This window comes from Chaetomium globosum, genomic scaffold, assembly GCF_000143365.1.
Source record: "Chaetomium globosum CBS 148.51 scaffold_3 genomic scaffold, whole genome shotgun sequence".
Lineage (NCBI taxonomy): Eukaryota > Fungi > Ascomycota > Sordariomycetes > Sordariales > Chaetomiaceae > Chaetomium > Chaetomium globosum.
The window spans coordinates 4,671,414-4,692,437 of NT_165978.1; the positions used below are offsets into that span (position 1 = coordinate 4,671,414).

Here is a 21,024-nt window from a genome sequence, read left to right on the forward strand (position 1 = left end):
ACGCGATACTCTTCAACTAAGAAGACTTGCATCTCGTCGACATATAAATCCGGCTTCGTTTCGAGGTGTTCTATCAACTTCTGTGGGCGCAGATACGTTAGTTTTTTTTTTTTTTTTTTTTTTTTTGAGAGGGCATTTACTAATGCGTATTCAGGGGTGTACCTCGAGCACCCACGGCGCCAGCGTAACGGCATTGAAGCGACTGTTTGTTGGGAAAAACGCCTCCCCGGATATATCGTGACGCCGCTTCAAACGACGACAATGGTGTACTGAGCATCCAACCGCACTGGCGATATCAACAAGAGGCTCGCCGGCGTCGAGCATCAATAGTATGATGGCGCGTTGGTCGGCGTTGAGGTAACGGACCATCCTAACGGTAGCCACGCCCGCGCAGGCGGTGGAACGCCAGTCAAAATTGAGATACGAAGAAACAACGACAATACGATCACGATCAATCGCTACAGCATTTCGAATAGTTTCAATTACGGCCTGTTGTGGGCGTTGAAGCGCCGTCTACGCATTCCGACTGCCCAGGCGCCCGCCTGCAAAAATTAGCGGTGGTGTGCCAAGCCCGCGCGCGCGCCAAGCCGGACAAGGCGTTTCCCGCACACAGAGGGAGAAGAACCCGGACAGCAAGGCTGTCCGGATGATCGCTGGGAAAAGACTTGACCGGCAGCGATCAAGGTGATCGTGAACGATCACCCATGACACCCACGATCAGGGTATTCAGGTACGAAGGTACCTAGACATCTGGGTAGTATATAGTCACTCGTCTGGAGAGCTCTGGGAGTTCTCCAGTTAGCAATCACAACTACAGTTCGCTACAAGCTCGAAAGCCTACTGTTGAGACAAGTCTTTGTTGTGCACCCTTTGGCTGCACCGAACCTAAGCACCCTTGAAAGATTACCTTCGACAGAAGCCGAACCCTAACAGGACAGGGTCCAAAGGTAGGTTCGTCACAGCTACCCCTATCCGCGGTTCATAGAGGGGGCAATCAACCATACATTGATCCCGTGTCCACATGTGTGGGCGCAGTCGGGACCGTGACGCCCAGGCACCCCGAATGATTAGTATGCAGACGGTTATTCGCCGCTTGGGAGAATCTCAGCTGACGATTTTGATATTATTTTCACATTATAGGGGTGATAGGTGCGAGCTAAAGTCTGCTGGCATGGACATGGTACTTCGAGTTACTAGGGCCATCATTTTTGATAAAGCGTGGGACGGGCGACGATACGAGTTGGGGTTGAGGGACGCCGAAACCTCAGGCCGTGGACGCCACGAACCCTATCGGTCCAAGTTTCAAGTTCCGTGCAGATGATCATGGTCACTATTACAGATAAACTATGCGCTTCCAATTCCTGCGTCCGGGCTGTTTTTTTTGCATTCTCCATTCTCTCACTGCCAAACTCATGTTTCTCATACCTAGGTGGTATCTTCCAAACCAACGCGTTTGTTGCAAAATTATTGTTCTTTAACGCTCCAAGCAAGATGCTCTGTGGTGTTTCGAGACGCTCGCCGGATTTACCACCACGGCTATATAGGTAATATTGGGGAAAAGGACGCGCTCTTCCGAACGAGAGAGCATGGGGCTTCTTGTTGAGGTGTGAGACGGAGGAAAGCTCTGGATGGGCAAATACCACGGGAGGGATTCCGCCACGACTCTCACACCACCGCCACTGCTCTCGCCGCAAGCTTGTCAGTGCCGAAGACCCGAGGGGAAGGTTGGTAAGTTCTACTAGAATTCCTCAAGAGATCGCCGAAGTCCTGATCAGAGGATGGGACCACCTTCGACGCCAGATGTCGCGTAACGATAATCTATTTAAGCTAGAGCTTGTCGGAAATTGGGAACGGCAGACGAAAGTATTGTCCCTTGCGTGGGGTCCGACCTGCCAGTACGGTTTCCGGCTCGTGGTCCCTAGCCCTCCGCCACCTAACAGGCTGAACGAGTGGTGATGATTTGATTTACTCTTTAGCTTCGCACAAACCCGGTAGAAGCCTGACGAGGAAAAAAAGCAGAGGGAGAAAGAGAGAACGGCCGGGGGGAGCACCAATGGAGAGGGATCGAACAGGGGATCATATCATACGGACCGCGACATAGGCGGCGTTGACAAGGCACTTCAAGACCTGCTTGCTCACCCGATCAAAGCGGATTTGTAGATTGCGTGGTTTGGGTCTGGTGATCCCCTGTCTTATGTTTAAGCGGAGCGTTATCGTCCCGCTCACAACCCAAGTAAGATCATTATAGTAAGGGAGGGACGAGGTTGATATAATATCCGGGTCATCCAATGCTATGAATAGACAACCCATGGAAATCTCCAGTTTCGCTCATCGCTTCCCCTGGCATGGACAGGGCGCAATGGAACACCCAAAACTTGAATTGCATCGCTACCTGCACCATCCATCTTCTTAGCGTCTGTTCAAATTCGAGCCTGTGGAATAACGATCCAAAGGATCTTTGTATTCCGACCTGAGCTAAGGACATAATTCATCAAAATGGTAGATACCTACGCTAGGTAGATACCTAGTCTCACTACCAAACCCGCATCCATAATCGAAGGGTACACCGTACCTACCTAAGGTATGTGTACATGTACCTGCATTCGGAGTCCCCGGCAGTCGTGCCGTTTTGCGCCACTGATGAACAATCTTGGCACATCGCTCTCCTGCCGGCCCTGAGCTCAGACGGAACTCTATACCTATGGCCGACCATTGAACAGCAAAGAAACAAGGTGACGGGACTTGGGCGACCTCAGCAGCGGCGATCTCATCCACTTGACAAGAAACGGGGGGTTAGGAAGTCTCCCGTCTCGTGCTACCTTTTGTGCATGCGGCATTCCTTGAAAATAACTCCGACTTGGCAGTCAGCAGAACCCGGATTGGTCTGTCGGCTGCTGCCGCGCCTCGTGTATGTGATGCTGGGCGGAAGCTTGAGTGCGGGGGAGCGGGGGTCACAACAGTCAAATCTGGCCGGTTCCCCAAAATCACCCACTCCGCTGTTCTTTTTTCAGGTCAACGACTGGTCAGCAGCATCAGGACGGCAGTATCTTGGCCCGTGGTGAGGGGAACCAACCATCGTCGCCAGCGCCACCACCTTCCGCAGCAGCGCATCGATGTTCGCCCAGAGCAGCATTCACCATGGTGATCGGCGGCCCAGTCCAGGACTGGTGTGGTGGAAGCCTGCCCTTTTACAGGCTAGAGGTCCATGGCGAGGTGCGGCAAAGCGATTCGGTCTTTGTCGGAGGTGCCATCGTGAATTGCCCAACCCACATAGCCTCGGTAAGCATTTCTCGATGAGGCAGGTTGCGATGGCGGCGCCGCCCGATGTCCCTTGGACCCATGGCTTGACTTTTCCAACTCGGTGTCCTTTTTCAGGCTTTGGGAGGTCTTAGCCGTCGATGCAGTTGACTCTGGGACTCTATAAAAGCCCTTGTGAGGCCCGGTGTTGGGGATGTAAACTACCTAGTAGTATTATACTGAGCTGTAACTGTCCTGTCATTATTTCGGCGTCTCCCTGGGCCCCACGTCGCTGCAATGAAGTTTCTCGCAGGCGTCCTCTGCCTCGCCTCGGCCGCTCTGGCCCTCCCCGCTCCGAGTGACGGCGATGCCTCTCTTGTCCAGCGGCAGACAGCGAGCCAAATTACGGATCAATATCTCTACAGCATCACTCTTCCCACCTTCACAGCCCGCCGCAATGCCCGCGATCCTGCAAATCTGATCTGGGACTCCGACGGCTGCAGCTCGTCTCCGGACAACCCGTTTGGGTTCCCATTTGTTCCGGCCTGCCACCGGCACGACTTTGGGTATCGCAACTACAACGCCCAAAACAGATTCACGGATGCGGGTAAATTGAATATTGACACACTTCAAACGGAGTTAGTATATACCTTCCATTCCTAGATGTAGATACACTTTCGACGAGAACAGCACTAACCCGTGATACAGTCTCTATTACCAATGCCGTAACAGCCAGCGTGCGGGGCGTTTGTGAGGCACTGGCGGATGTCTACTATGCCGCTGTTAGGGCATTTGGTGGCAGCACTCAAGGAAAGCGCGCCGAGGATCTGGTTAAGGAGTATCAGGAGAAGGTGGCTATCTACGACAAACTTGTTGCGGAGGCCCAGGCCAACGGCGAGCTTTGGCGGGTGGATTGATGGATGGGGGAAACCAATCAGTTCAATCAGTTCATAGTTGTAACCACATCTTACAGTCTAGAACTGCGACACATTGCTTCAGCCTCTGGAGTAAAAATATTATGCTGTTGCTAAGAGCCTCCAACTGTACTGATGGGCCCGTGTATGTCGGCCCAAGCGCCATCTTTCTGTTATCTTCGGTTCAAAGTTTTAGTTTTAAAAAAATTGGACTTCACCCATGTATAGCACCACCTTGCCACCGTACTTCTCCTTGGTCCCGATCGTGACGAGGTTGAAGATGCCATTGACAGAGTCTTGCTCCGTCGTGAGAGCCGCAGAGATACCCCAGAGGCTGGCGGCTGCGTTACCCATGTCGGTCTGCACCCAGCCAGGATCAATGACAAAGGTATTCAACCACTCGTCCTCGGCATTGAGCCTCACGCCGTACCAAGTGACGGCGGCCTTCGAGGGCCCATAGGCCGCATTTGGGACAGACGGTTGTCGTCTGCACAGCCATCAGTTAGCATCTGTCATGTTGTTCGGCAACACTTTAAGGGAACCACTCACCCGAGAGCGCCGGCACCGGAACCCAGAATCGCGAAGACGGGTTTGCCGGAAGATTTCTCGAGTAGATCTCTGGTAGCTTGGTAAAGCTCGACAGGACCAATGACGTTCACATGATAATGCTCTAGGAGGTCGCTGCGCTGGGCATCCTTCACAAGGGGATAAAGCTTGGCAATGCCGGCGTTGGCGACGACGACATCAAGGTGCGTAACCCCCTGTCCCCGGGCCTGTTCTAGGGCATCAAAGGCAGCCCCCTCAACGCCCGCGTCATACTTGACCACAATCAACTTGCTGTCATCGCCCTTAGGAAGGTCGGCGAGTGCTTGAGAGGTGGGGTGGCTTGGGTCCCTGTTCGCGGCGATCACGATTTGTGAAGGGTTAGCGGAGGTCCTGAGACCGGCGGTGCTTGTGATTCTACGGTGACTGGAAATGATAAGCCTACGTGGTTTGGCACCGCGAGATACTTCTTGATTAGTCCAAGTCCGAGGCCACGGTTACGCCGGTCACGAGAAATTCTCACCGTCATTCTCGTCGAGAATGATGGTCGGAGCCATGGCACATGTGGCAAACAAGAACGAGAAAGTATTAGGATGTAAATCCTTGGTTGGGTAGAATTGTGGTGGTGGCTAGTAGTAGTAGTAGTAGTAGTAGTTTATTAACGCCCGGCGGGTCAACCGAAAGGGCAACTAGTATTACAATCTGACGATACATTTCCCAAGATATGTCTTAATCTCTTTGAAGCCCGTAAAGTTCATTCTAGTTCATATTCCGACAGTTACCATTTCACTGCGAATTCTCGTGGGTTTAGTAGGGCTGTTAGTAGGCTGGCTTGAAGGCGATTCTCCAAGTGTTCAACGTCCTATCTTCAGCAGCTGAAGCGGTGCCTGCTATTTGTGTCACGAGGTGAGGGGGTCGGTGCTGTCGGGTGTGGTGGGTTAGGTGATTTAGTCGGCCTGTGGTTCGTTCGTGTCGAGTCGGCCCGTCGCCATTGCGAACCGTATGGTTGCGCGAACGGCAGCCATGTCAGGAGTCCAGTCGTTCTTGTCCGACGGCGATTTCCCTCCTAGATAGAAGGAAATATTGCTTCTCTGAGTGTCTGTACATTCGAGCATCTTTCTTCGGTACGCTGTCCATTTTGTGCATCGGAATAGGAAGTGGCCCACTGTCTCTTTTGCTTGTCCACATGCGCACTGGTCTGACGGTGCTACTCCGATTCGGTGGAGGTAACCGTTGAGCCTTGCCATGCCTGTTCTGAGCTGAGCAAGTTTGGCAGCCTCCTTATGAGATAGATGATCGTACAGCAGTTGGGTGTGTTTCCCTGGTAGTGCTGCGTCGACTCGCTTGGAATGAGCTCCGACTTTGTCTGGCAGGTGATTGCTGCTGTCTCTCTTGGACCGTGCTACGTTGAGGGTTGTCGACCGCATCCTGGGCATTTGTACTTCCGGAGCGGCGCCCTGTCGAGTGGCATGTTTTGCGTTCCCCTTGGCGATTTCCCAAAGCTTGTTTTCTTCTCTTGCAGGGAACCATCGTATTGATACTGTGTTTCCGTTCCTGCGTAGTTCTCTGATTGATTGGTATATCTGGCAGATGTGCCGTTGCCCGGACTGTCGTCGAGCGTGTCGGATCGCGAGAACAGCCGCTTTGTTGCGTGTTGAGAGCTCGATGCGGCTAGATCTAAACGTTGGCAGGCTAGGGTGTCACGAATATGCCAACAAGAGGCCGGGGGGGGCGCGGGACGCCCCGAGCCAATCATTAGCAACCAATCAGGAGGCCAAGGAGTAGTCAAGGTGATCAGTGAGCTCAGTTGCCAAGGACAGACTGAGCACACTGAGCACCAGGACAGGACCACCAATAGGGAGCCGGGATGGCTCAACATTGATCAGTGAGCTCAGTTGCCAAGGGCATACTGAGCACACTGAGCACTCAGGAATCAGCTAGTATATAGTCACTCGTTCTGGAGAGCTCTGGGAGTTCTCCAGTTAGCAATCACAACTACAGTTCGCTACAAGCTCGGAAGCCTACTGTTGAGACAAGTCTTTGTTGTGCACCTTTTGGCTGCACCGAACCTAAGCACCCTTGAGAGATTACCTTCAACCGAAGCTGAACCCTAACAGGACAGGGTCCTGAAGTAGGTTCGTCACACGTTGCTAACTCCCTTTAACTCTGTTACAGTTCAGGATTGAAGGTACGGACATGGCTGCCGAAACACCCACCCCCGCCCAGATGCAGAGCGCCATCGAAGAGATTGCAGCTCGAGTCGCCACGACCGAGACCAATCTCGCCGCGACCGAGACCAATCTCGCCGCGACCGAGACCAAGCTCGCCGCGACCGAGACCAAGCTCGCCGCGACTGAAACCAAGCTCGCCGCAGCCGAAGGCCAGCTCGCGACGGCCAGAGCCGAACTCACCCAGGCCAAGGCCGGAGAGGGAGACCCGGCCAAAAACAAGGTCAAACTCGAACAACCCGAGAAGTATGGAGGAGACAGAGAGGCGCTGCCTGGATGGATCACAGCGATGCGCAACTACATTGACCACAACTCCCATCAGTTCATCACCGAGGCATCTAAGACCAGATATGCCGCCACCCGACTCAAGGACACGGCGCTCAGATGGTTCTCAGGAACGCTGGAGAACTACCTCGGGGGAGGGAACCACAAAGCATTCACCCAGAAGGTCTTCGAAAACTATTCCGAGTTCGAGCACGAGATCCAGAAGGTGTTCGGTGACAAGAACGAGAAGCTACACGCGCAGGAGCGGCTCAGCAAGTTACGGCAAACCAAGTCCGCAATGGCATACGCCGCCGTATTTCGACAGGACTGCATGAAGGCAGAAATCAACGACGAAGGACTCAAGAAGATGTTCTACGACGGTCTGAAGGAGGAGGTCAAGGACGAGTTGTACCAGAAGGACGAGGTCGACACGTTGGACGAATACATCGCCCTGGCCATCCGAATCGATGAACGCCAGTATGCCCGCAAGCAACAAAAGAAGGGCGCGAAGACGTACCACGCGGACAGCCACAAGGCCAACAAGAAGCGCCCGTACAAGAGCACCGCTTCTGGCCACCCACGCAGGACCCATGGACGTCGACGCCATCCAGAAAGCGGGGAAGAAGAACAATGCTCGGGACAAGTCAGGCATCACGTGTTACAACTGCGGAAAGAAGGGTCACTGCAAACGTGACTGTCAGAGCAAGAAGGAGTGGAAGCCAGTCCCGGGAAAGGAAGCCGCCACCATTGACGAAATCAAGAAAGGGGTCCGGTTCCAAGAAGTCGCGGCTGCCAGCTATACGCAGGAGGATCTCGAAGTCGACATCGATCAAGCCCTTGAACGGGAGGACGAGTTAACGGATTCAGATGAGGCCGAACCATCGGACTCAGACTCCGATGACCTCATCCCTGAAGACGACGTCCGCCGGATTCTCGAGATGGACAACGAGTACGCACTCGTCATCTCGGACGACGAAGGAGAGGTCGCGCCACCAGGTTATGTACTGCGAATGGCACAGCACTGGGGCCTCACGCTAGTACAACAAACGGACGGACACTGGCGCACACGAAACAACGCCGACGAAAGCGAAGGACCCAACTTGGTGTTCCTCCAGAACCGAGTTCGGGAACTCCGAGAACGGATCACCAGGTTGGAGGACGAAAAACAGGTACTCGAGAGGACCCTCGAGGAGAGAAACAAACTGTACGGCAAACTGCGTGCCGAATTCGACCTGATAGGACAGGGAGTGCGGGAACTCAACAACACAAACCGGACTCTCGGACAACACATCGACACGATTGGGGAAGTGGCCCAGAACATGCTCAAAGACGCGGGACAGCCATCACTCGACCACACCTCATGGGACGGACCATCGTTAGACATCAGCGAGATCCACATGGACAAGGTCTGCTTCCCACACTACGCCTATCGGGAGGCACAAGAGCAACGGGAGTCCCAAGGGCTTGATAGCCAAGACTGGGACGACTACTGGTCCCGGCACCAGTACCTCAGCAGAGGAAAGCCAACCTCAGACCTAGAAACAGCAGGGCTGAGAGGGGTGAATGGGAGGTTCCAACTTATGGAAGGAGACCACCCACGGATGAACCCCAGGAGGAGGGACCATGTCCATCTACCACGGTTCCAGTGCGTAGCGCACGAATGCCGATACCATTTCCAGACCAAATTCCAGTCGAACCACTGGCCCGTCAGACCGCAAAACGAGCGCGGAAACCCGGTACCCACGACTTGGGTCTACGATCATGGGGACGCACCCGCGGCTCTGCTCTGGAAAGTGGATATGATTCCGGACGGCAGGCTCAGGTTCAGTCCTAAGAACGCCTGGCCGGAAGGATGCAACAACCCCCGCTGGACGAATCACTGCGGACAGGCGGACTGCCTAGTACACGCAGACGCCAAATTGGAAGAACACGCGCGGTCACAGGCGCAGCGCAACCGACCGCGGCCCACACGAGCGCAGCGGCGCGAGAACAGACAGCCAGTGGAGCCACAAATGATGCAATGGCTCCAGGAGCACAAAACGATTGATGCCGCAAGCCAAGGTGCGGATAGGGACGCCTTGATGTACCACGAGAGCTTGGGAAACGGCTCAGGGCCCTCGGAGGGGCCCGTAAATCTCCAACTCCGGAACAGCGAAGACTGGCTGCGCAGTACAGGAAGAACTGGCGCAAACGGAAGCCATACGACGACCGCCCAGCAGACGAATACGAAGTAGCTGCTGTACGAAACAACGAGCCAGACGACAGGCTTTGGATCCCAGCGCGATGGAAGAAGTACGAGGCCCTCGCGTTGGTAGACCCAGGGGCGCAGATGGATCTCATCTCGCCCTCATTTGTGAACCAACTAAGGATCCCTTGGAGGATCAAGAAACAATCACTCATCGTCAGAGGACCATTCGACACACAATGGGTACGACGGGAGACAGAACCACTCGACATCGAGGTGGCAGGGAAGACCACCCAAGTGGTATTCGACATAGTGGACATGGGGCCCACGAAGGACATGATTTTGGGGCGCCCATGGCACAGGATTTACGACCCAGACATCAGTTGGAAGGGAGATGGCCATCTGCGACCGCGGGAACAGCGGGAGCATCCGACCAGCCTGATGGGAGAACGCGCAGAACAGGAGCCACGGCAGAGCAGCGGGTCAGAACGAACCCCCTCTACGGGCCCACCGCAGGAAGCAGCAAGTGCAGAAGAACGCACTCTGGAGTCCGGAAGAAGCGGCACACGACAACAGAAGCAGACACGGGAGGCACGAACCATCGCCGTCGTCTCAGTCGACGAGCACGGGAAGCTCAAACACGAAACATGGGTCAACCGAAAAGAAGCAGCAAGCATTGAGCTGCCAGCGCAAGAAATCAAGATACTCGAGGCATCATTCATCGAGTCAGGGAATAAGTTTGCGTACTACGGAGGTACGCCAAAGAGCGCAACAACGGGGCGAGTACCCGATGAGTACAAGGGACACCCGGCGTTCACAGCGAAGCATCTTACAGGGCTGCCAGATCACGGACCTTGGGATCACGAGATCAAGCTCAACGAAGGGGCCCAGTTGAAGTTCTTCAAGGTGTACCACACCAACGAGAAGCAAGATGCAGAGTTGAGGAGTTATCTCGAAAAGAACCTCGAGATAGGACACATCAGACCATCGACATCTCCAGCAGGCTACCCAGTCCTCTTCGTTCCAAAAAAGGATGGGAAGCTCAGGGTGTGTGTGGACTACCGACAGTTGAACAACGAGACGGTGAAGAACCGCTACCCGCTGCCACTGATTTCAAGGCTTCGAGACCAGCTGTCAGGGGCACAACACTTCACACGACTCGATCTTCCAACTGCCTACGCCCACATTCGCATCAAGGAGGGAGACGAATGGAAGACGGCTTTCCGAACACCCTACGGGCACTACGAGTACCTCGTCATGCCCTTCGGATTGACCAACGCACCAGCGACATTTCAAGCCGCTATCGACCACGCAACTCGACATTGCCTCGATAAATTTGCAGTCTGTTATTTGGATGAAATTGTCATCTACTCCAAGACACTCGAAGAACACAAGGAACACGTGCGGCAGGTGCTGGACGCACTGCACGAGCACAAGTTGTCAGTCAACAAGTACAAGAGCGAGTTCCATGTCAAGAGGACAGTGTTTCTGGGTTACGAGATCTCCCCAGGATGGGTCAAAATCGAACCCGAGAAACCCAACACCAACAAACGCCACCGAGGTCAGAGGATTCATCGGATTTGCCAACTTTGTCAGAATGTTCATCAAAAGTTTTGGCGACATCGCGAGACCTCTACACGAACTCACGAAGAAGGATGCCACATTCCAATGGAAGCAGGAGCACGAGCAGGCTTTTCAACAGATCCGCGATGCGATTATCGCCGATCCAGTACTCATGCTGCCTGATCCGAGCAAGCCTTTCGAAGTTGAAGCTGACGCTTCGGACTTCGCAATCGGAGGACAACTTGGTCAGAGGGACAAGGACGGCAAGCTGTACCCAGTTGCGTTCTTCTCCAAGAAACTCGAGGGGCCAAGACTCAACTACCCGATCCACGACAAGGAGCTTCTCGCAATCATCGAAGCATTTCAGGAATGGAGACCATACCTCAGCGGCACAACACACGAAGTCCAGGTGTACACGGACCACAAAAACCTACGGCACTTCACCACCACGAAGGTGTTGAATGGACGACAAACTCGATGGGCAGAATTCCTGTCCGAATTCAACTTCACGATCCACTACAAGAAAGGCTCAGAGAACGCACGAGCGGACGCCTTAAGTAGGAGAGCGGATCACCACGACGACACATCTGAAGTCTCACCACCATTGCTACATCAACAGACAGACGGATCGCTACGGCACGCTTCCCAACCGACTGAGGACTGCGAGATCGCAGCACTTCAGCAACAGCCGGAAGATCCCGAAGCCAGGCCTCTGCAACAGTTTGTAGAATGCTGTGCGGTCTTCAGGGAACAACGATTGGAACGAGATTTCCAAGGAATCATCGCGGACGACGAGCGCGATGCATGGCAGGAAGAGCCAGAATCCAAGATCGCAGGACTGCGACTTGAAGGAACGAGACTCTGGTACCACGACAAGGCCTACGTCAGGCCCAGCGACCAAAAGGAGCTCATTCGAAGAATTCACGAGTCGAAACTCGGAGGACACATGGGAATCAGCAAAAAAATTGCGAAAGTCAAGCAGAACTACGACTTCCCAGGAATCAAGCAAGCAACGGAAGAAGTCCTGGCAGGGTGCGATCTCTGCAGACGAAGCAAACCAGGACGACACAAGCCATATGGGCTGTTGCAACCACTGCCGGTTGCAGAACGACCATGGAGTTCGGTGACGATGGATTTCATCACCAAACTGCCAACATCCAAAGACCCAGTAACGGGAGTGAAATACGACAGCATCCTCACAATGGTGGATCGACTTACCAAGTGGAGCTACTTCCTCCCCTACAAAGAGTCATGGTCAGCGGAACAACTCGCAGACGTGATCTATCGCAACGTCACCTCGGTCCATGGATGGCCAGAGGAGTGGATCACGGACAGAGACACGAAGTTTGCATCAAAGTTTTGGCAAGCTCTGATGACGAAGCTGGGTACGAAGAGTAAGCTTTCGACCGCTTACCACCCACAGACGGACGGACAGACGGAGCGACTCAACCAGGTCGTCGAGCAATACCTCAGGTTGTATGTCAATTTCCAACAAGACGACTGGGTCGAGCTATTGCCTACAGCGCAACTCGCCTACAACACCACCGTCACGGAGACCACGAAGGTCACGCCATTCTTCGCAAATTACGGTTACGAAGCAGATTTGCGACAGGGGCCCGATGTTTCGGTGCCCAGGGCGGCGGTCAAAGCCGACAAGATGAACTCGTTGCACACGATGCTCAAGGAAGAACTCGAGCTCGTAAGAACACGGATGAAGAAGTTCTACGACAGAAACAGGCTCGAGGGACCTCGCCTAGAAGAGGGGGGCAAAGTTTACCTCATTTCTCGAAATCTTCGCACAAAGCGACCAAGCAGGAAGCTCGATTTTCGCAAAATCGGACCGTTCAAGATCGACAAAAAGATTTCGGAAAACAATTACGCACTCGCGCTACCCTCAACGATGCGACTACGAACCAATGTTCTCCACGTTTCACTTCTGGAGCCAGCACCAAAAAACGCACGACTCGACAAGGGCGTCGAGGCAGAAGACGAAGAACTCTGGGACGTCGAAGAAATTCTGGATTCACGCATCACGAAAGGACGAGTCGAGTACTTGGTTAAGTGGCTAGGGTTCGGCCCCGAAGACAATTCATGGCAACCCGCTACAAACTTCAACTGCCCTGAGGAGTTGAAGGATTTCCACCGGAGGAATCCGGATCGACCAAGAGAGGCATCGAAGACCAGTCGAACCCGGCAAGAAAATCGACGGAAGAGGAACTAACAGCAGGGTCAGTGGAAAAGCACGAGGACGGGAAGGAAGGACACAAACCCCTGGACCCAGGAGGGGTCAGGAAGGGGAGCACTCGCAACGTCCGAAGAGGACGACTGCGCGGCAGCAGCCTCACGACGCTCCTGTTCCCGCAATACCTCGCCCTCTTGATCAAACATCCGACGTGCTTGATCCTCCAAAGATTGGTGTTGACGACGAAGACGGTCAACCCGCGCAAGGGCGGCACCAAGGGCCTGATCGGCCTCGTGTCGCTCCTTGTCCAACTGACGCTTCTGCAGAATCAAACGTTGGAAGGCGGAGCTGTCGTAACCAAATGAGTCACAAGCGATGTTGTGCACTTTGGCGCACGCAGTACAAACGTCGTTACCAAAAGGCACGCGACAGTCAGGAAGATCCTTATCCTTGCAACCAGGGTCCGGAGCAATTACACGGAAATACACATTGCAGTTGAATTGCAGCTGCAACGCCCCACATAAATCAATGCAACTGAAGGCTTCCAAAACCCCTGCAATTCAACCTGGCCCTCTGCAACGTGGATCCATTATTGCAGACATTGCAGAATAGTGGGTCCTTCTTAGCAGGTGATAGTGATTAATAGTAATTTGTATGGTGAACACTAACATGAAGCGGTCAGGGCATCGGCAGAACTCCCACCCCCCTAATCCCAGTCAATTCGCAGCTCAAGCTCTGACGAGCTCGGCATTCTGGCCTACCTGCCACCATAATGGCTACAGAAGCATCTGCTGCCGTCGCCGCGGTTCCTACACGTACTGAAGAAGACCTGGCCTTTCTCTTCAAGCGATTTCCCGGCTACCTATTCACTGAACGCAAGGGGCCAGCGTGGTCGTGGGTATGGAAATTCGGGTATGATATTTCACGCGACGGCAAAGACCGTGTATGGGTATGCCTTCGATGTATCCAACAACGCAACCGGAAGCCAGCCGCCTATAACCCACGAAATCTTGTGAACGTCGAGATTCATCTCTTTAACTCTCACCAGCTTAGCGATCCTACCGGTAAGCGACCGCCGCCTTCTGCCGTCAAGCCCCAACGCGAGAGCAGCAATTCGAGATCCATCGCCACCTTCTTCAATCTCAATGCGAACAACGCCGAAGATCAGAGGATGGCCAACCACTTGATCAGCGCGTTCGATAGAGCTGAGTTTCAACGAAGGATTGTAAGATGGCTCATCAGCGCCAATCTTCCTTTCCGCACAGCTGAACACCCTTATCTTCGCGATGTCTTCTCCTACCTCAACCCCTCTGTCGACATTCAAAAAGCCAACCTCTCCGAGAAGACTGTTCACGCCCTCGCTGTACGAGAGGTTGAGCGGCATAAGGATGCGGTGGTTAAGACGCTCCAGGAGAGCCCCGGGCTGGTTCATCTAGTCTTCGATGGATGGACTTCACGCAACCGCCTCTCTCTCTACGGCGTGAGCGCAGTCTTCCGAGACGAAGAGGGCACGCCTCACAAGATTGTGCTCAGTCTGCCAGAGATGAGTGACCGGCATACGGGTGAGAACATCGCGGAGGCCATCCTCGATGTTATTAGAAACTATGGTATTGAAAAGAAGATTGGCTACTTCACTGTCGACAACGCTACAAATAACGACGCCGCGTTGAAAATAATCGGTGAGAAGCTCGGCTTCCAGTGGAAAGAGAGGAGAGTTCGATGCTTCGGCCACATCATCAACCTAGTAGTTAGAGCACTACTCTTTGGTGTAGAATGTGATGCCTTTGAGCGAGAAGTCTCTACTAGCCTACTCACTACTCAACATGAGCATGAGCAATGGAGGAGGAAAGGCCCCATTGGTAAGCTTCATAACTTCTGTCAGGTATGTGCATCTCGCCTTGTCAACCTACCTATCACTGACCGTGAGAAGGAGGTCAACAGGTCAGACCTCTGGACCAAGAAGCTCATCTCGGCGCAAGAGCAACGGATCCGAGAAGCCTCCGAAGGTGAGAAGATCAAGAAACACACGCCGGTCGGAGTGGTGACAGACAACGCTACGCGGTGGCTCTCTCAGTACTTCATGATGGAACGCGCTCTTCAACTCCAGCCTTTCTACGAGACCTTCCTCTTTGAGGCGAAGCTTCACGTTGACTCGCAGTTCCGGACGACAGCAGGCACTCTAAAGAAAGGCGCGAAGGAGCCGCTCTTCTTAAATGAGGAGAACAAGTTGACCGCGAACGACTGGGAGGTCATCTCTGTGTTGAAAGAGATCCTTCTCGACTTTGAGCTCGTTGTGAAAGCTCTTCAGGGCGACGGTCAACCTCGTGAGAAGAAGCGCAGCTCCTGCGATGAGCCGATCAGTCTAGTACAGGGAGCAAGCTGGGATCTTCTCGATGGGTACGAGTTCCTCCTTGAGTCTCTCGAGAGAGCGAAGGCGAGAGTTGAAGACCTCGTTGACGGCGAACACGTCGCTATTAACGTCAACAACGCATGGATGAAGCTCGACAAATACTACGAGAAGATCGGCCAGTCTCCTCTCATCTACGCTGCCACCGCATTGCACCCTCGGCACCGATGGGGTAGGTTCGAGGCGTGGCGTGAGCATCACGCTGACTGGATCGAGCCAGCGAAGTTACAAGTCCGAGAACTCTGGAGGCAACAATACCGAGACCTACCAGTCGAGCAGAAAGAGGCTTCAGAACCACCCACGAAAATCCCCCGCCTCTCGAGCAACAGGTTCGCAATCTTCAGAACCCAGGAGCGAACTCCAACAAACTCAGCACCCACCTCTCCTTCACCCTTTCCATCGCCAGCGCTGGTCGAACTTGACGAGTTTGAGCGTTGGCAACTAGATAATAGCGACTTTGATCGGTACGAGGAGGATCCCCGTGCCTACTGGCACAAGAGAAGGAACACCTACCCACGGCTTGCGCGCATGGCGTTGGATCTACACACGGTGCTTCCTATGAGCGCCGAAGTTGAGCGCTTGTTCAGCGTTACTGGCCATATGGTTACTCCTTTACGCAATCGGCTACAGGCGAACACAATATCTCTCTGTCAGATCCTCCGCAGCTGGTACGATGCCGGCGTGATTGATGATCTCGATCCAATACTGTCATGGAAGACACACGGACACATGGAAGATGATTGATGATAGCTAGGGTTAGGGATTTGTATGGAAATTTGGACCCACTTCTCCCATTTTGGGTTAGGTTATTGCCCCACAACGGGGCCCACAGTTCGGCCCCACCAATTTCAACATGTTGCATCCATTTCAACGAGTGCCTTCCGTGGATCAATTCAATGTGGCTTCGCTTACGTAAGGTGCAATTACACTGCAACGGGCTGGTGACATTGATGGGAGTGTAATTGATCCGGACCCTGCTTGCAACGAGAACAACGGGCCATTTCAACAGCAAACTCGTCTCGGGCGGCGGAGCGATCACGGCGACGATCGGTACTGGATTTCTTCGATCGGTTCTTTCGCACATGGTTAGCAGGCATGATCGGCAGTAGAAGAAGGGGAAAGGCGGAACGCTAATTACCCGAAGAAAAATTTATGGGCTGATTGGCGCTATTTCAGAGAAATCGATGGAAGGGCAGGTCGTCGGGACGCCGACCTCAGAGGGGGGCATCGTGTCACGGATTAGGACCCGTACGGTCTTGGCTTGCAGGACGCAGGACGTCCCGTCCAATCATTCACGGAAACATAGGACCAATCATAACGCCAGAAGGGGGTGCTCCCGGCGCTCCCTTCCAGCCCCGGGAGCACGGGGAGCATCTACGCTCCCAACGCTCCCAATGCTCCCCAGGCACATCACCGTGATCACTAGGAACCAGTCAGCGCTGGCAGCAGTTGGACAGCCGCGGCAGCAATCCGGCCAAAGCATCATACGGCAAATCTACGACTTGGTCAGGCTGCACCGACAAAGAGGGAACTCGGTCAACTTTCTGTGGATACCAGCGGAGATTGACTTCGCGCTGGGGTCAGATGCCAAGGCAGCAGCCCAGAGAGCGTCGAAGCAAGGACGCACACCCGACTCCCAAATGCCCCAGGCCAAGTCTACCGCGATGAGGCTGGCAATGGAAAGACAACGGGCGACAAGAGTTCTACCTGTAGGCGTGGGCAAGTTCTCAAAGGCCATGGACGCAGCACTACCAGGCAAGCACACGCGCCATCTCTATGACAAGCTGAAGCGAAAGGAGGCCCTGGCGTATTGGCGCAGCTCCGAACCAGGAATGGCGAGACTGAACGGCTTTTTGAGCAGGATCGGGGCGGTCGAGTCAGACCTTTGTGCCTGTGGACCATGCGAGGGAATCAGTTGGAACACTTTCTTTTCCGATGCGTGAGATGGACAGCTCTGAGGGAAGACATGCTGCAATGCACAGTGGCAAGACGAGGAAGCCTCTCGTTCTATCTGGGAGGGAAAGCGCCATCAGATACAAGGCATTGGTCACCAGATATGAAAGGCAGTCCGGGCGACGATCAAATACGCAATGGCAACAGGAAGGCTGGAGCAGAATGAGGGAGGAGACTCAGGAGAGTCTAGACCAGTCACAGTAGAAGAAACCAACACTCAACACCACGAGCCTCAACCACGAGCCTTAACCAGCAGGTCCCGCTTTAGCTGCTGAAGATAGGACGCTGAACACTTGGAGAAAGTAGCCTCCAAGCTGATCTGCTAACAACAACCAAGGCAAGAGGTAAATGGTGCAGCGAGAAAGAGGGAAGAAGTAGGGGGCTTGTACGAGTAAAGGCAAACCGATTTGATCCGGATGTAGTTAGCGTGCTAAGGCCCTATAGGCCCAGTGCCTCCGGGCGAAATAAATTCCATCCATCCATCCGTGTCCTCGCAATCCGCTCGACAATGGCGAACATCGCGGTTCTCGCCGTTTCCACGTCTACCGCTTTTCAAACCCAGGCCTTTCCATGGAAGACGTGATAGTCGTTCTGGGCGGCACTGCCGAGGCCGCTGCGGAGACAGCCGTGACACGCAAGTCGTGTACCAAATGCAATACTGAGCAGAACATTGACCAGTTCCTCCATGCCCGCGGGAACGGAAGGATTGTTGTCAACTGTCTAAGTTGCCGGCACAAGAAGAAGCTTCATGTGATATCCTTAGTTAAGGTAACGATAGTCGTTTTCTTCAGCTAACCTTCGCAGATTGAAGCGTCGCGAGCGAGCATCGAGATTTCTCGTGCAATCGCCCGCGGAGAAAATTCTCTTTGATGAACAAACTAATCGGAGAGAGGGACTACTCTGCGCAGGAGATCTGCCATATCCTCCTGGGACTCCCTCTCCAAGAGGATAGCCGAGTGGTCCAGAGTGTTGACTGTAGACCCCACGAGAGGCATGCTCGCCCAATCGACATCACGGCTGATGGCGATATCTAGGAGTCTCAGACAGCATACGAGAGGTATCTTCGGCGGCCTGCCTCAATGGATGACGTCTCCTACTTTGAGTTTCTGCAAGACTGGAACTTCAAGGCGCGGAATCCGGCGAGGTGGGCGATCTGGCAGCCTCCTGCAATGCCCAGGGTGTTGTATTATTACCCCCGGTACAAGCCGGGTCCGTTCCCATCAGCAGTACTCTGACTTCTGCCGCGTCAAGCTGCTCCTGAACCCCTCCCCATTGCCATTCGGAACAATTGCTCGAGGTTGATGATCTGCAGTTTGACAACTACACTTCCGCGTATCATTACTGTCTCGAGCACCACGACCACCAGGACGATCACTACGGTATTGTCGACGAGCCCGATCCGCTGCCGGGAGAGGATGAATTCGAGCGAGGGGAGGATGCTGGGGACATCACACTTGAGGATTGGCAGGAGGTGGCCCGGCTGGTCCCCGACCTCCAACTTCCCGAAGAACTAGCCGACTTGCTTGGACGCCGAGACATTGATGTCAATTGCGACTGGACACGACACATTGGTCGCTACCGGCACGACCAGTTTGGTACCGGAGGTTACTGGGTGCAACTCCGTGGAGACGCTCCAGGTAATTACGACGTGGAAGAGATGCCTCTCGCAGCCCGTGACACGTTGAACACGCAGCAGCAGCAGGTATACGACACGGTCATGCGCCACTACAGAGCCAAGAACGAGAACCGCCAGCCTCCGCCCCTTCGTCTACAGATCGACGGAGGAGGTGGGACTGGAACGTCGTACATGGTGAAGGTCATCTCTTCTCATCTTCAGGCCGAGGCAGCTTCCTATGGCCGAGTTTCCCCCATTGTCAGGGCCGCCCCGACGGGCGTGGCGAGCAACCAGATAGGGGGACAGACTCTGCATTCCCTTCTGCGGCTCTCCGTCGACGGCAATTACCGCTCGCTCTCCGGGACCCCGACGACCCTCAACGCCTTGCAGCGGGGGTTCAGGGGCATCCACTACCTCGTGATTGACGAGAAGAAGCATGCTCGGCCTCAAGACCCTCGCGTGGATCGACCAGCGCCTACGAGAGGTGTTCCCGGAGAATCGTGACGAGTTCTTCGGCGGCCTCAGCGTCATGCTGATCGGGGACTTCTTCCAGCTTCCCCCTGTTCTGAACAAGCCGCTGTACTCAACACGCGACGACCTAAAGGGCATCGAGATTGTCGGGCGTAATGCTTACCTCTCATTCGACAAGTCGGTGTTTCTGACCACAATACAGCGGCAGCAGGGCGAAGACCAGGCCCCGTTTCGGCGGGCCTTGGAAGAACTGCGAAAAGCTGATGTGTCAGTACCCTCCTGGGAGCTCCTCGCTTCGAGATGCTCTGTCAAGCTCTCTCCCGAGGAAGTTGACAGCTTTGCTGATGCGCTTCGCATCTATCCCACCAAGGCCCAGGTCGTCGAGTACAACCACCAACACATGCTTGGCCTGGACAGCCCCGCCATTCAGGTCGAGGCAAAGCATGAGGGTGTTGGTGCGGAGAAGGTTGAATCCTCAGATGCCGGCAACTTGTCCAAGCGCTTGCCCTTGTGTGTTGGTTGCAGGGTGATGCTGACGCGGAATTTGTGGGCCGACGTCGGGCTCGTCAACGGCGCACAGGGCACAGTCTATGACATATCCTGGAAAGAAGGTACCGACGTGCTGCGAGACCCGCCCGAGGTCATCATGGTGGCCTTCGATGACTACGACGGCCCGGGCTTCACGATGCCGAACGGGGAGCCTCTCCGTAGTGGGAAGAAGCTGGCTGTTCCCATCCTCCGAGTGCGGCATGACTTCATGGTCGGCGCCAACTCATGTTCAAGAGAGCAGTTCCCGCTGTTGGTCAGCTATGCGATCACCGTCCACAAATCACAGGGCATCACCCTGGACAAGGTCGTCTGCGACATCTCTGCGCCAGAGTTTGCTTCTGGCCTCTCCTACGTGGCCGTTTCGCGGGTGAAGACACTCGGCGGGCTGATGTTTGAGCGGCCCTTCGACCGCAGCAGGATCTACCGCGAGACACCATCACCAGCTATGGGGTTGAAGTTGTCCGATCACGCTACCAGGCAACTGCAGGCGTTAGATGCTGTGGCGGGGGAGGTTCCCTCAGAGTCTAATTGATTTGTAAGTAGCGAGGACGTGAGTGTAGATACGTAACGTGAGTGGCGGAATAGAAACGATTCGTAGATGGCTCAAGCAGATGGAGTTGTTGGCCGACGGACAGATATTGGCGCTTCGTCTGTCCCGTAATTAACCCTAACCCCGATTGTCCTCCGGAGAGGGACAGGAAAATTGCCAGGAGCGGGAGAGAGGAAGGAAGCGCCCCGTAGCGTAGCGAAGGGCCGTGCGACTGACGAACGAAGCGACGCCAGCAATTTTAGATAATGGTTGCTTGGAAGGACGGACAGGAGGTTTACCCCGCGATAGGCGGGGTAATCGATGCACAGCAAACTTCCGTTACAAAGCAACTCCGTCACTAACAATTTTGAAGTCGAGGTCCTG

At 54.3% G+C, this 21,024-nt stretch overlaps 5 protein-coding genes across 5 annotated transcripts; 4 read left to right on the forward strand and 1 right to left on the reverse strand.

Moving 5' to 3' along the window:
* Positions 1-3,534: 3,534 nt before the first annotated feature.
* CHGG_06810 (uncharacterized protein) lies at positions 3,535-4,154 on the forward strand (the record flags this gene model as incomplete). Its single annotated transcript, XM_001222904.1, has 2 exons — positions 3,535-3,844; positions 3,946-4,154. 2 exons carry the CDS (start codon positions 3,535-3,537, stop codon positions 4,152-4,154), a joined length of 519 nt encoding a protein of 172 aa, XP_001222905.1.
* Positions 4,155-4,349: 195 nt separating this feature from the next.
* Positions 4,350-5,831, reverse strand: CHGG_06811 (uncharacterized protein; the record flags this gene model as incomplete). The annotated part of the gene is made up of 3 exons (XM_001222905.1): positions 4,350-4,638; positions 4,701-5,120; positions 5,800-5,831. 3 exons carry the CDS (start codon positions 5,829-5,831, stop codon positions 4,350-4,352), a joined length of 741 nt encoding a protein of 246 aa, XP_001222906.1.
* Positions 5,832-6,890: 1,059 nt separating this feature from the next.
* CHGG_06812 (uncharacterized protein) lies at positions 6,891-13,615 on the forward strand (the record flags this gene model as incomplete). The annotated part of the gene is made up of 5 exons (XM_001222906.1): positions 6,891-7,663; positions 7,746-9,269; positions 9,452-10,863; positions 10,940-13,004; positions 13,069-13,615. 5 exons carry the CDS (start codon positions 6,891-6,893, stop codon positions 13,613-13,615), a joined length of 6,321 nt encoding a protein of 2,106 aa, XP_001222907.1.
* A 273-nt stretch (positions 13,616-13,888) lies between these two features.
* On the forward strand, positions 13,889-17,466 carry CHGG_06813 (uncharacterized protein; the record flags this gene model as incomplete). The annotated part of the gene is made up of 5 exons (XM_001222907.1): positions 13,889-14,014; positions 14,165-14,830; positions 14,889-14,975; positions 15,047-16,191; positions 16,950-17,466. 5 exons carry the CDS (start codon positions 13,889-13,891, stop codon positions 17,464-17,466), a joined length of 2,541 nt encoding a protein of 846 aa, XP_001222908.1.
* A 1,089-nt stretch (positions 17,467-18,555) lies between these two features.
* On the forward strand, positions 18,556-20,643 carry CHGG_06814 (uncharacterized protein; the record flags this gene model as incomplete). The annotated part of the gene is made up of 3 exons (XM_001222908.1): positions 18,556-18,702; positions 18,789-19,279; positions 19,521-20,643. The coding sequence occupies 3 exons, from the start codon at positions 18,556-18,558 to the stop codon at positions 20,641-20,643; spliced, it is 1,761 nt and encodes a 586-aa protein (XP_001222909.1).
* Between the last annotated feature and the right edge of the window lie 381 nt (positions 20,644-21,024).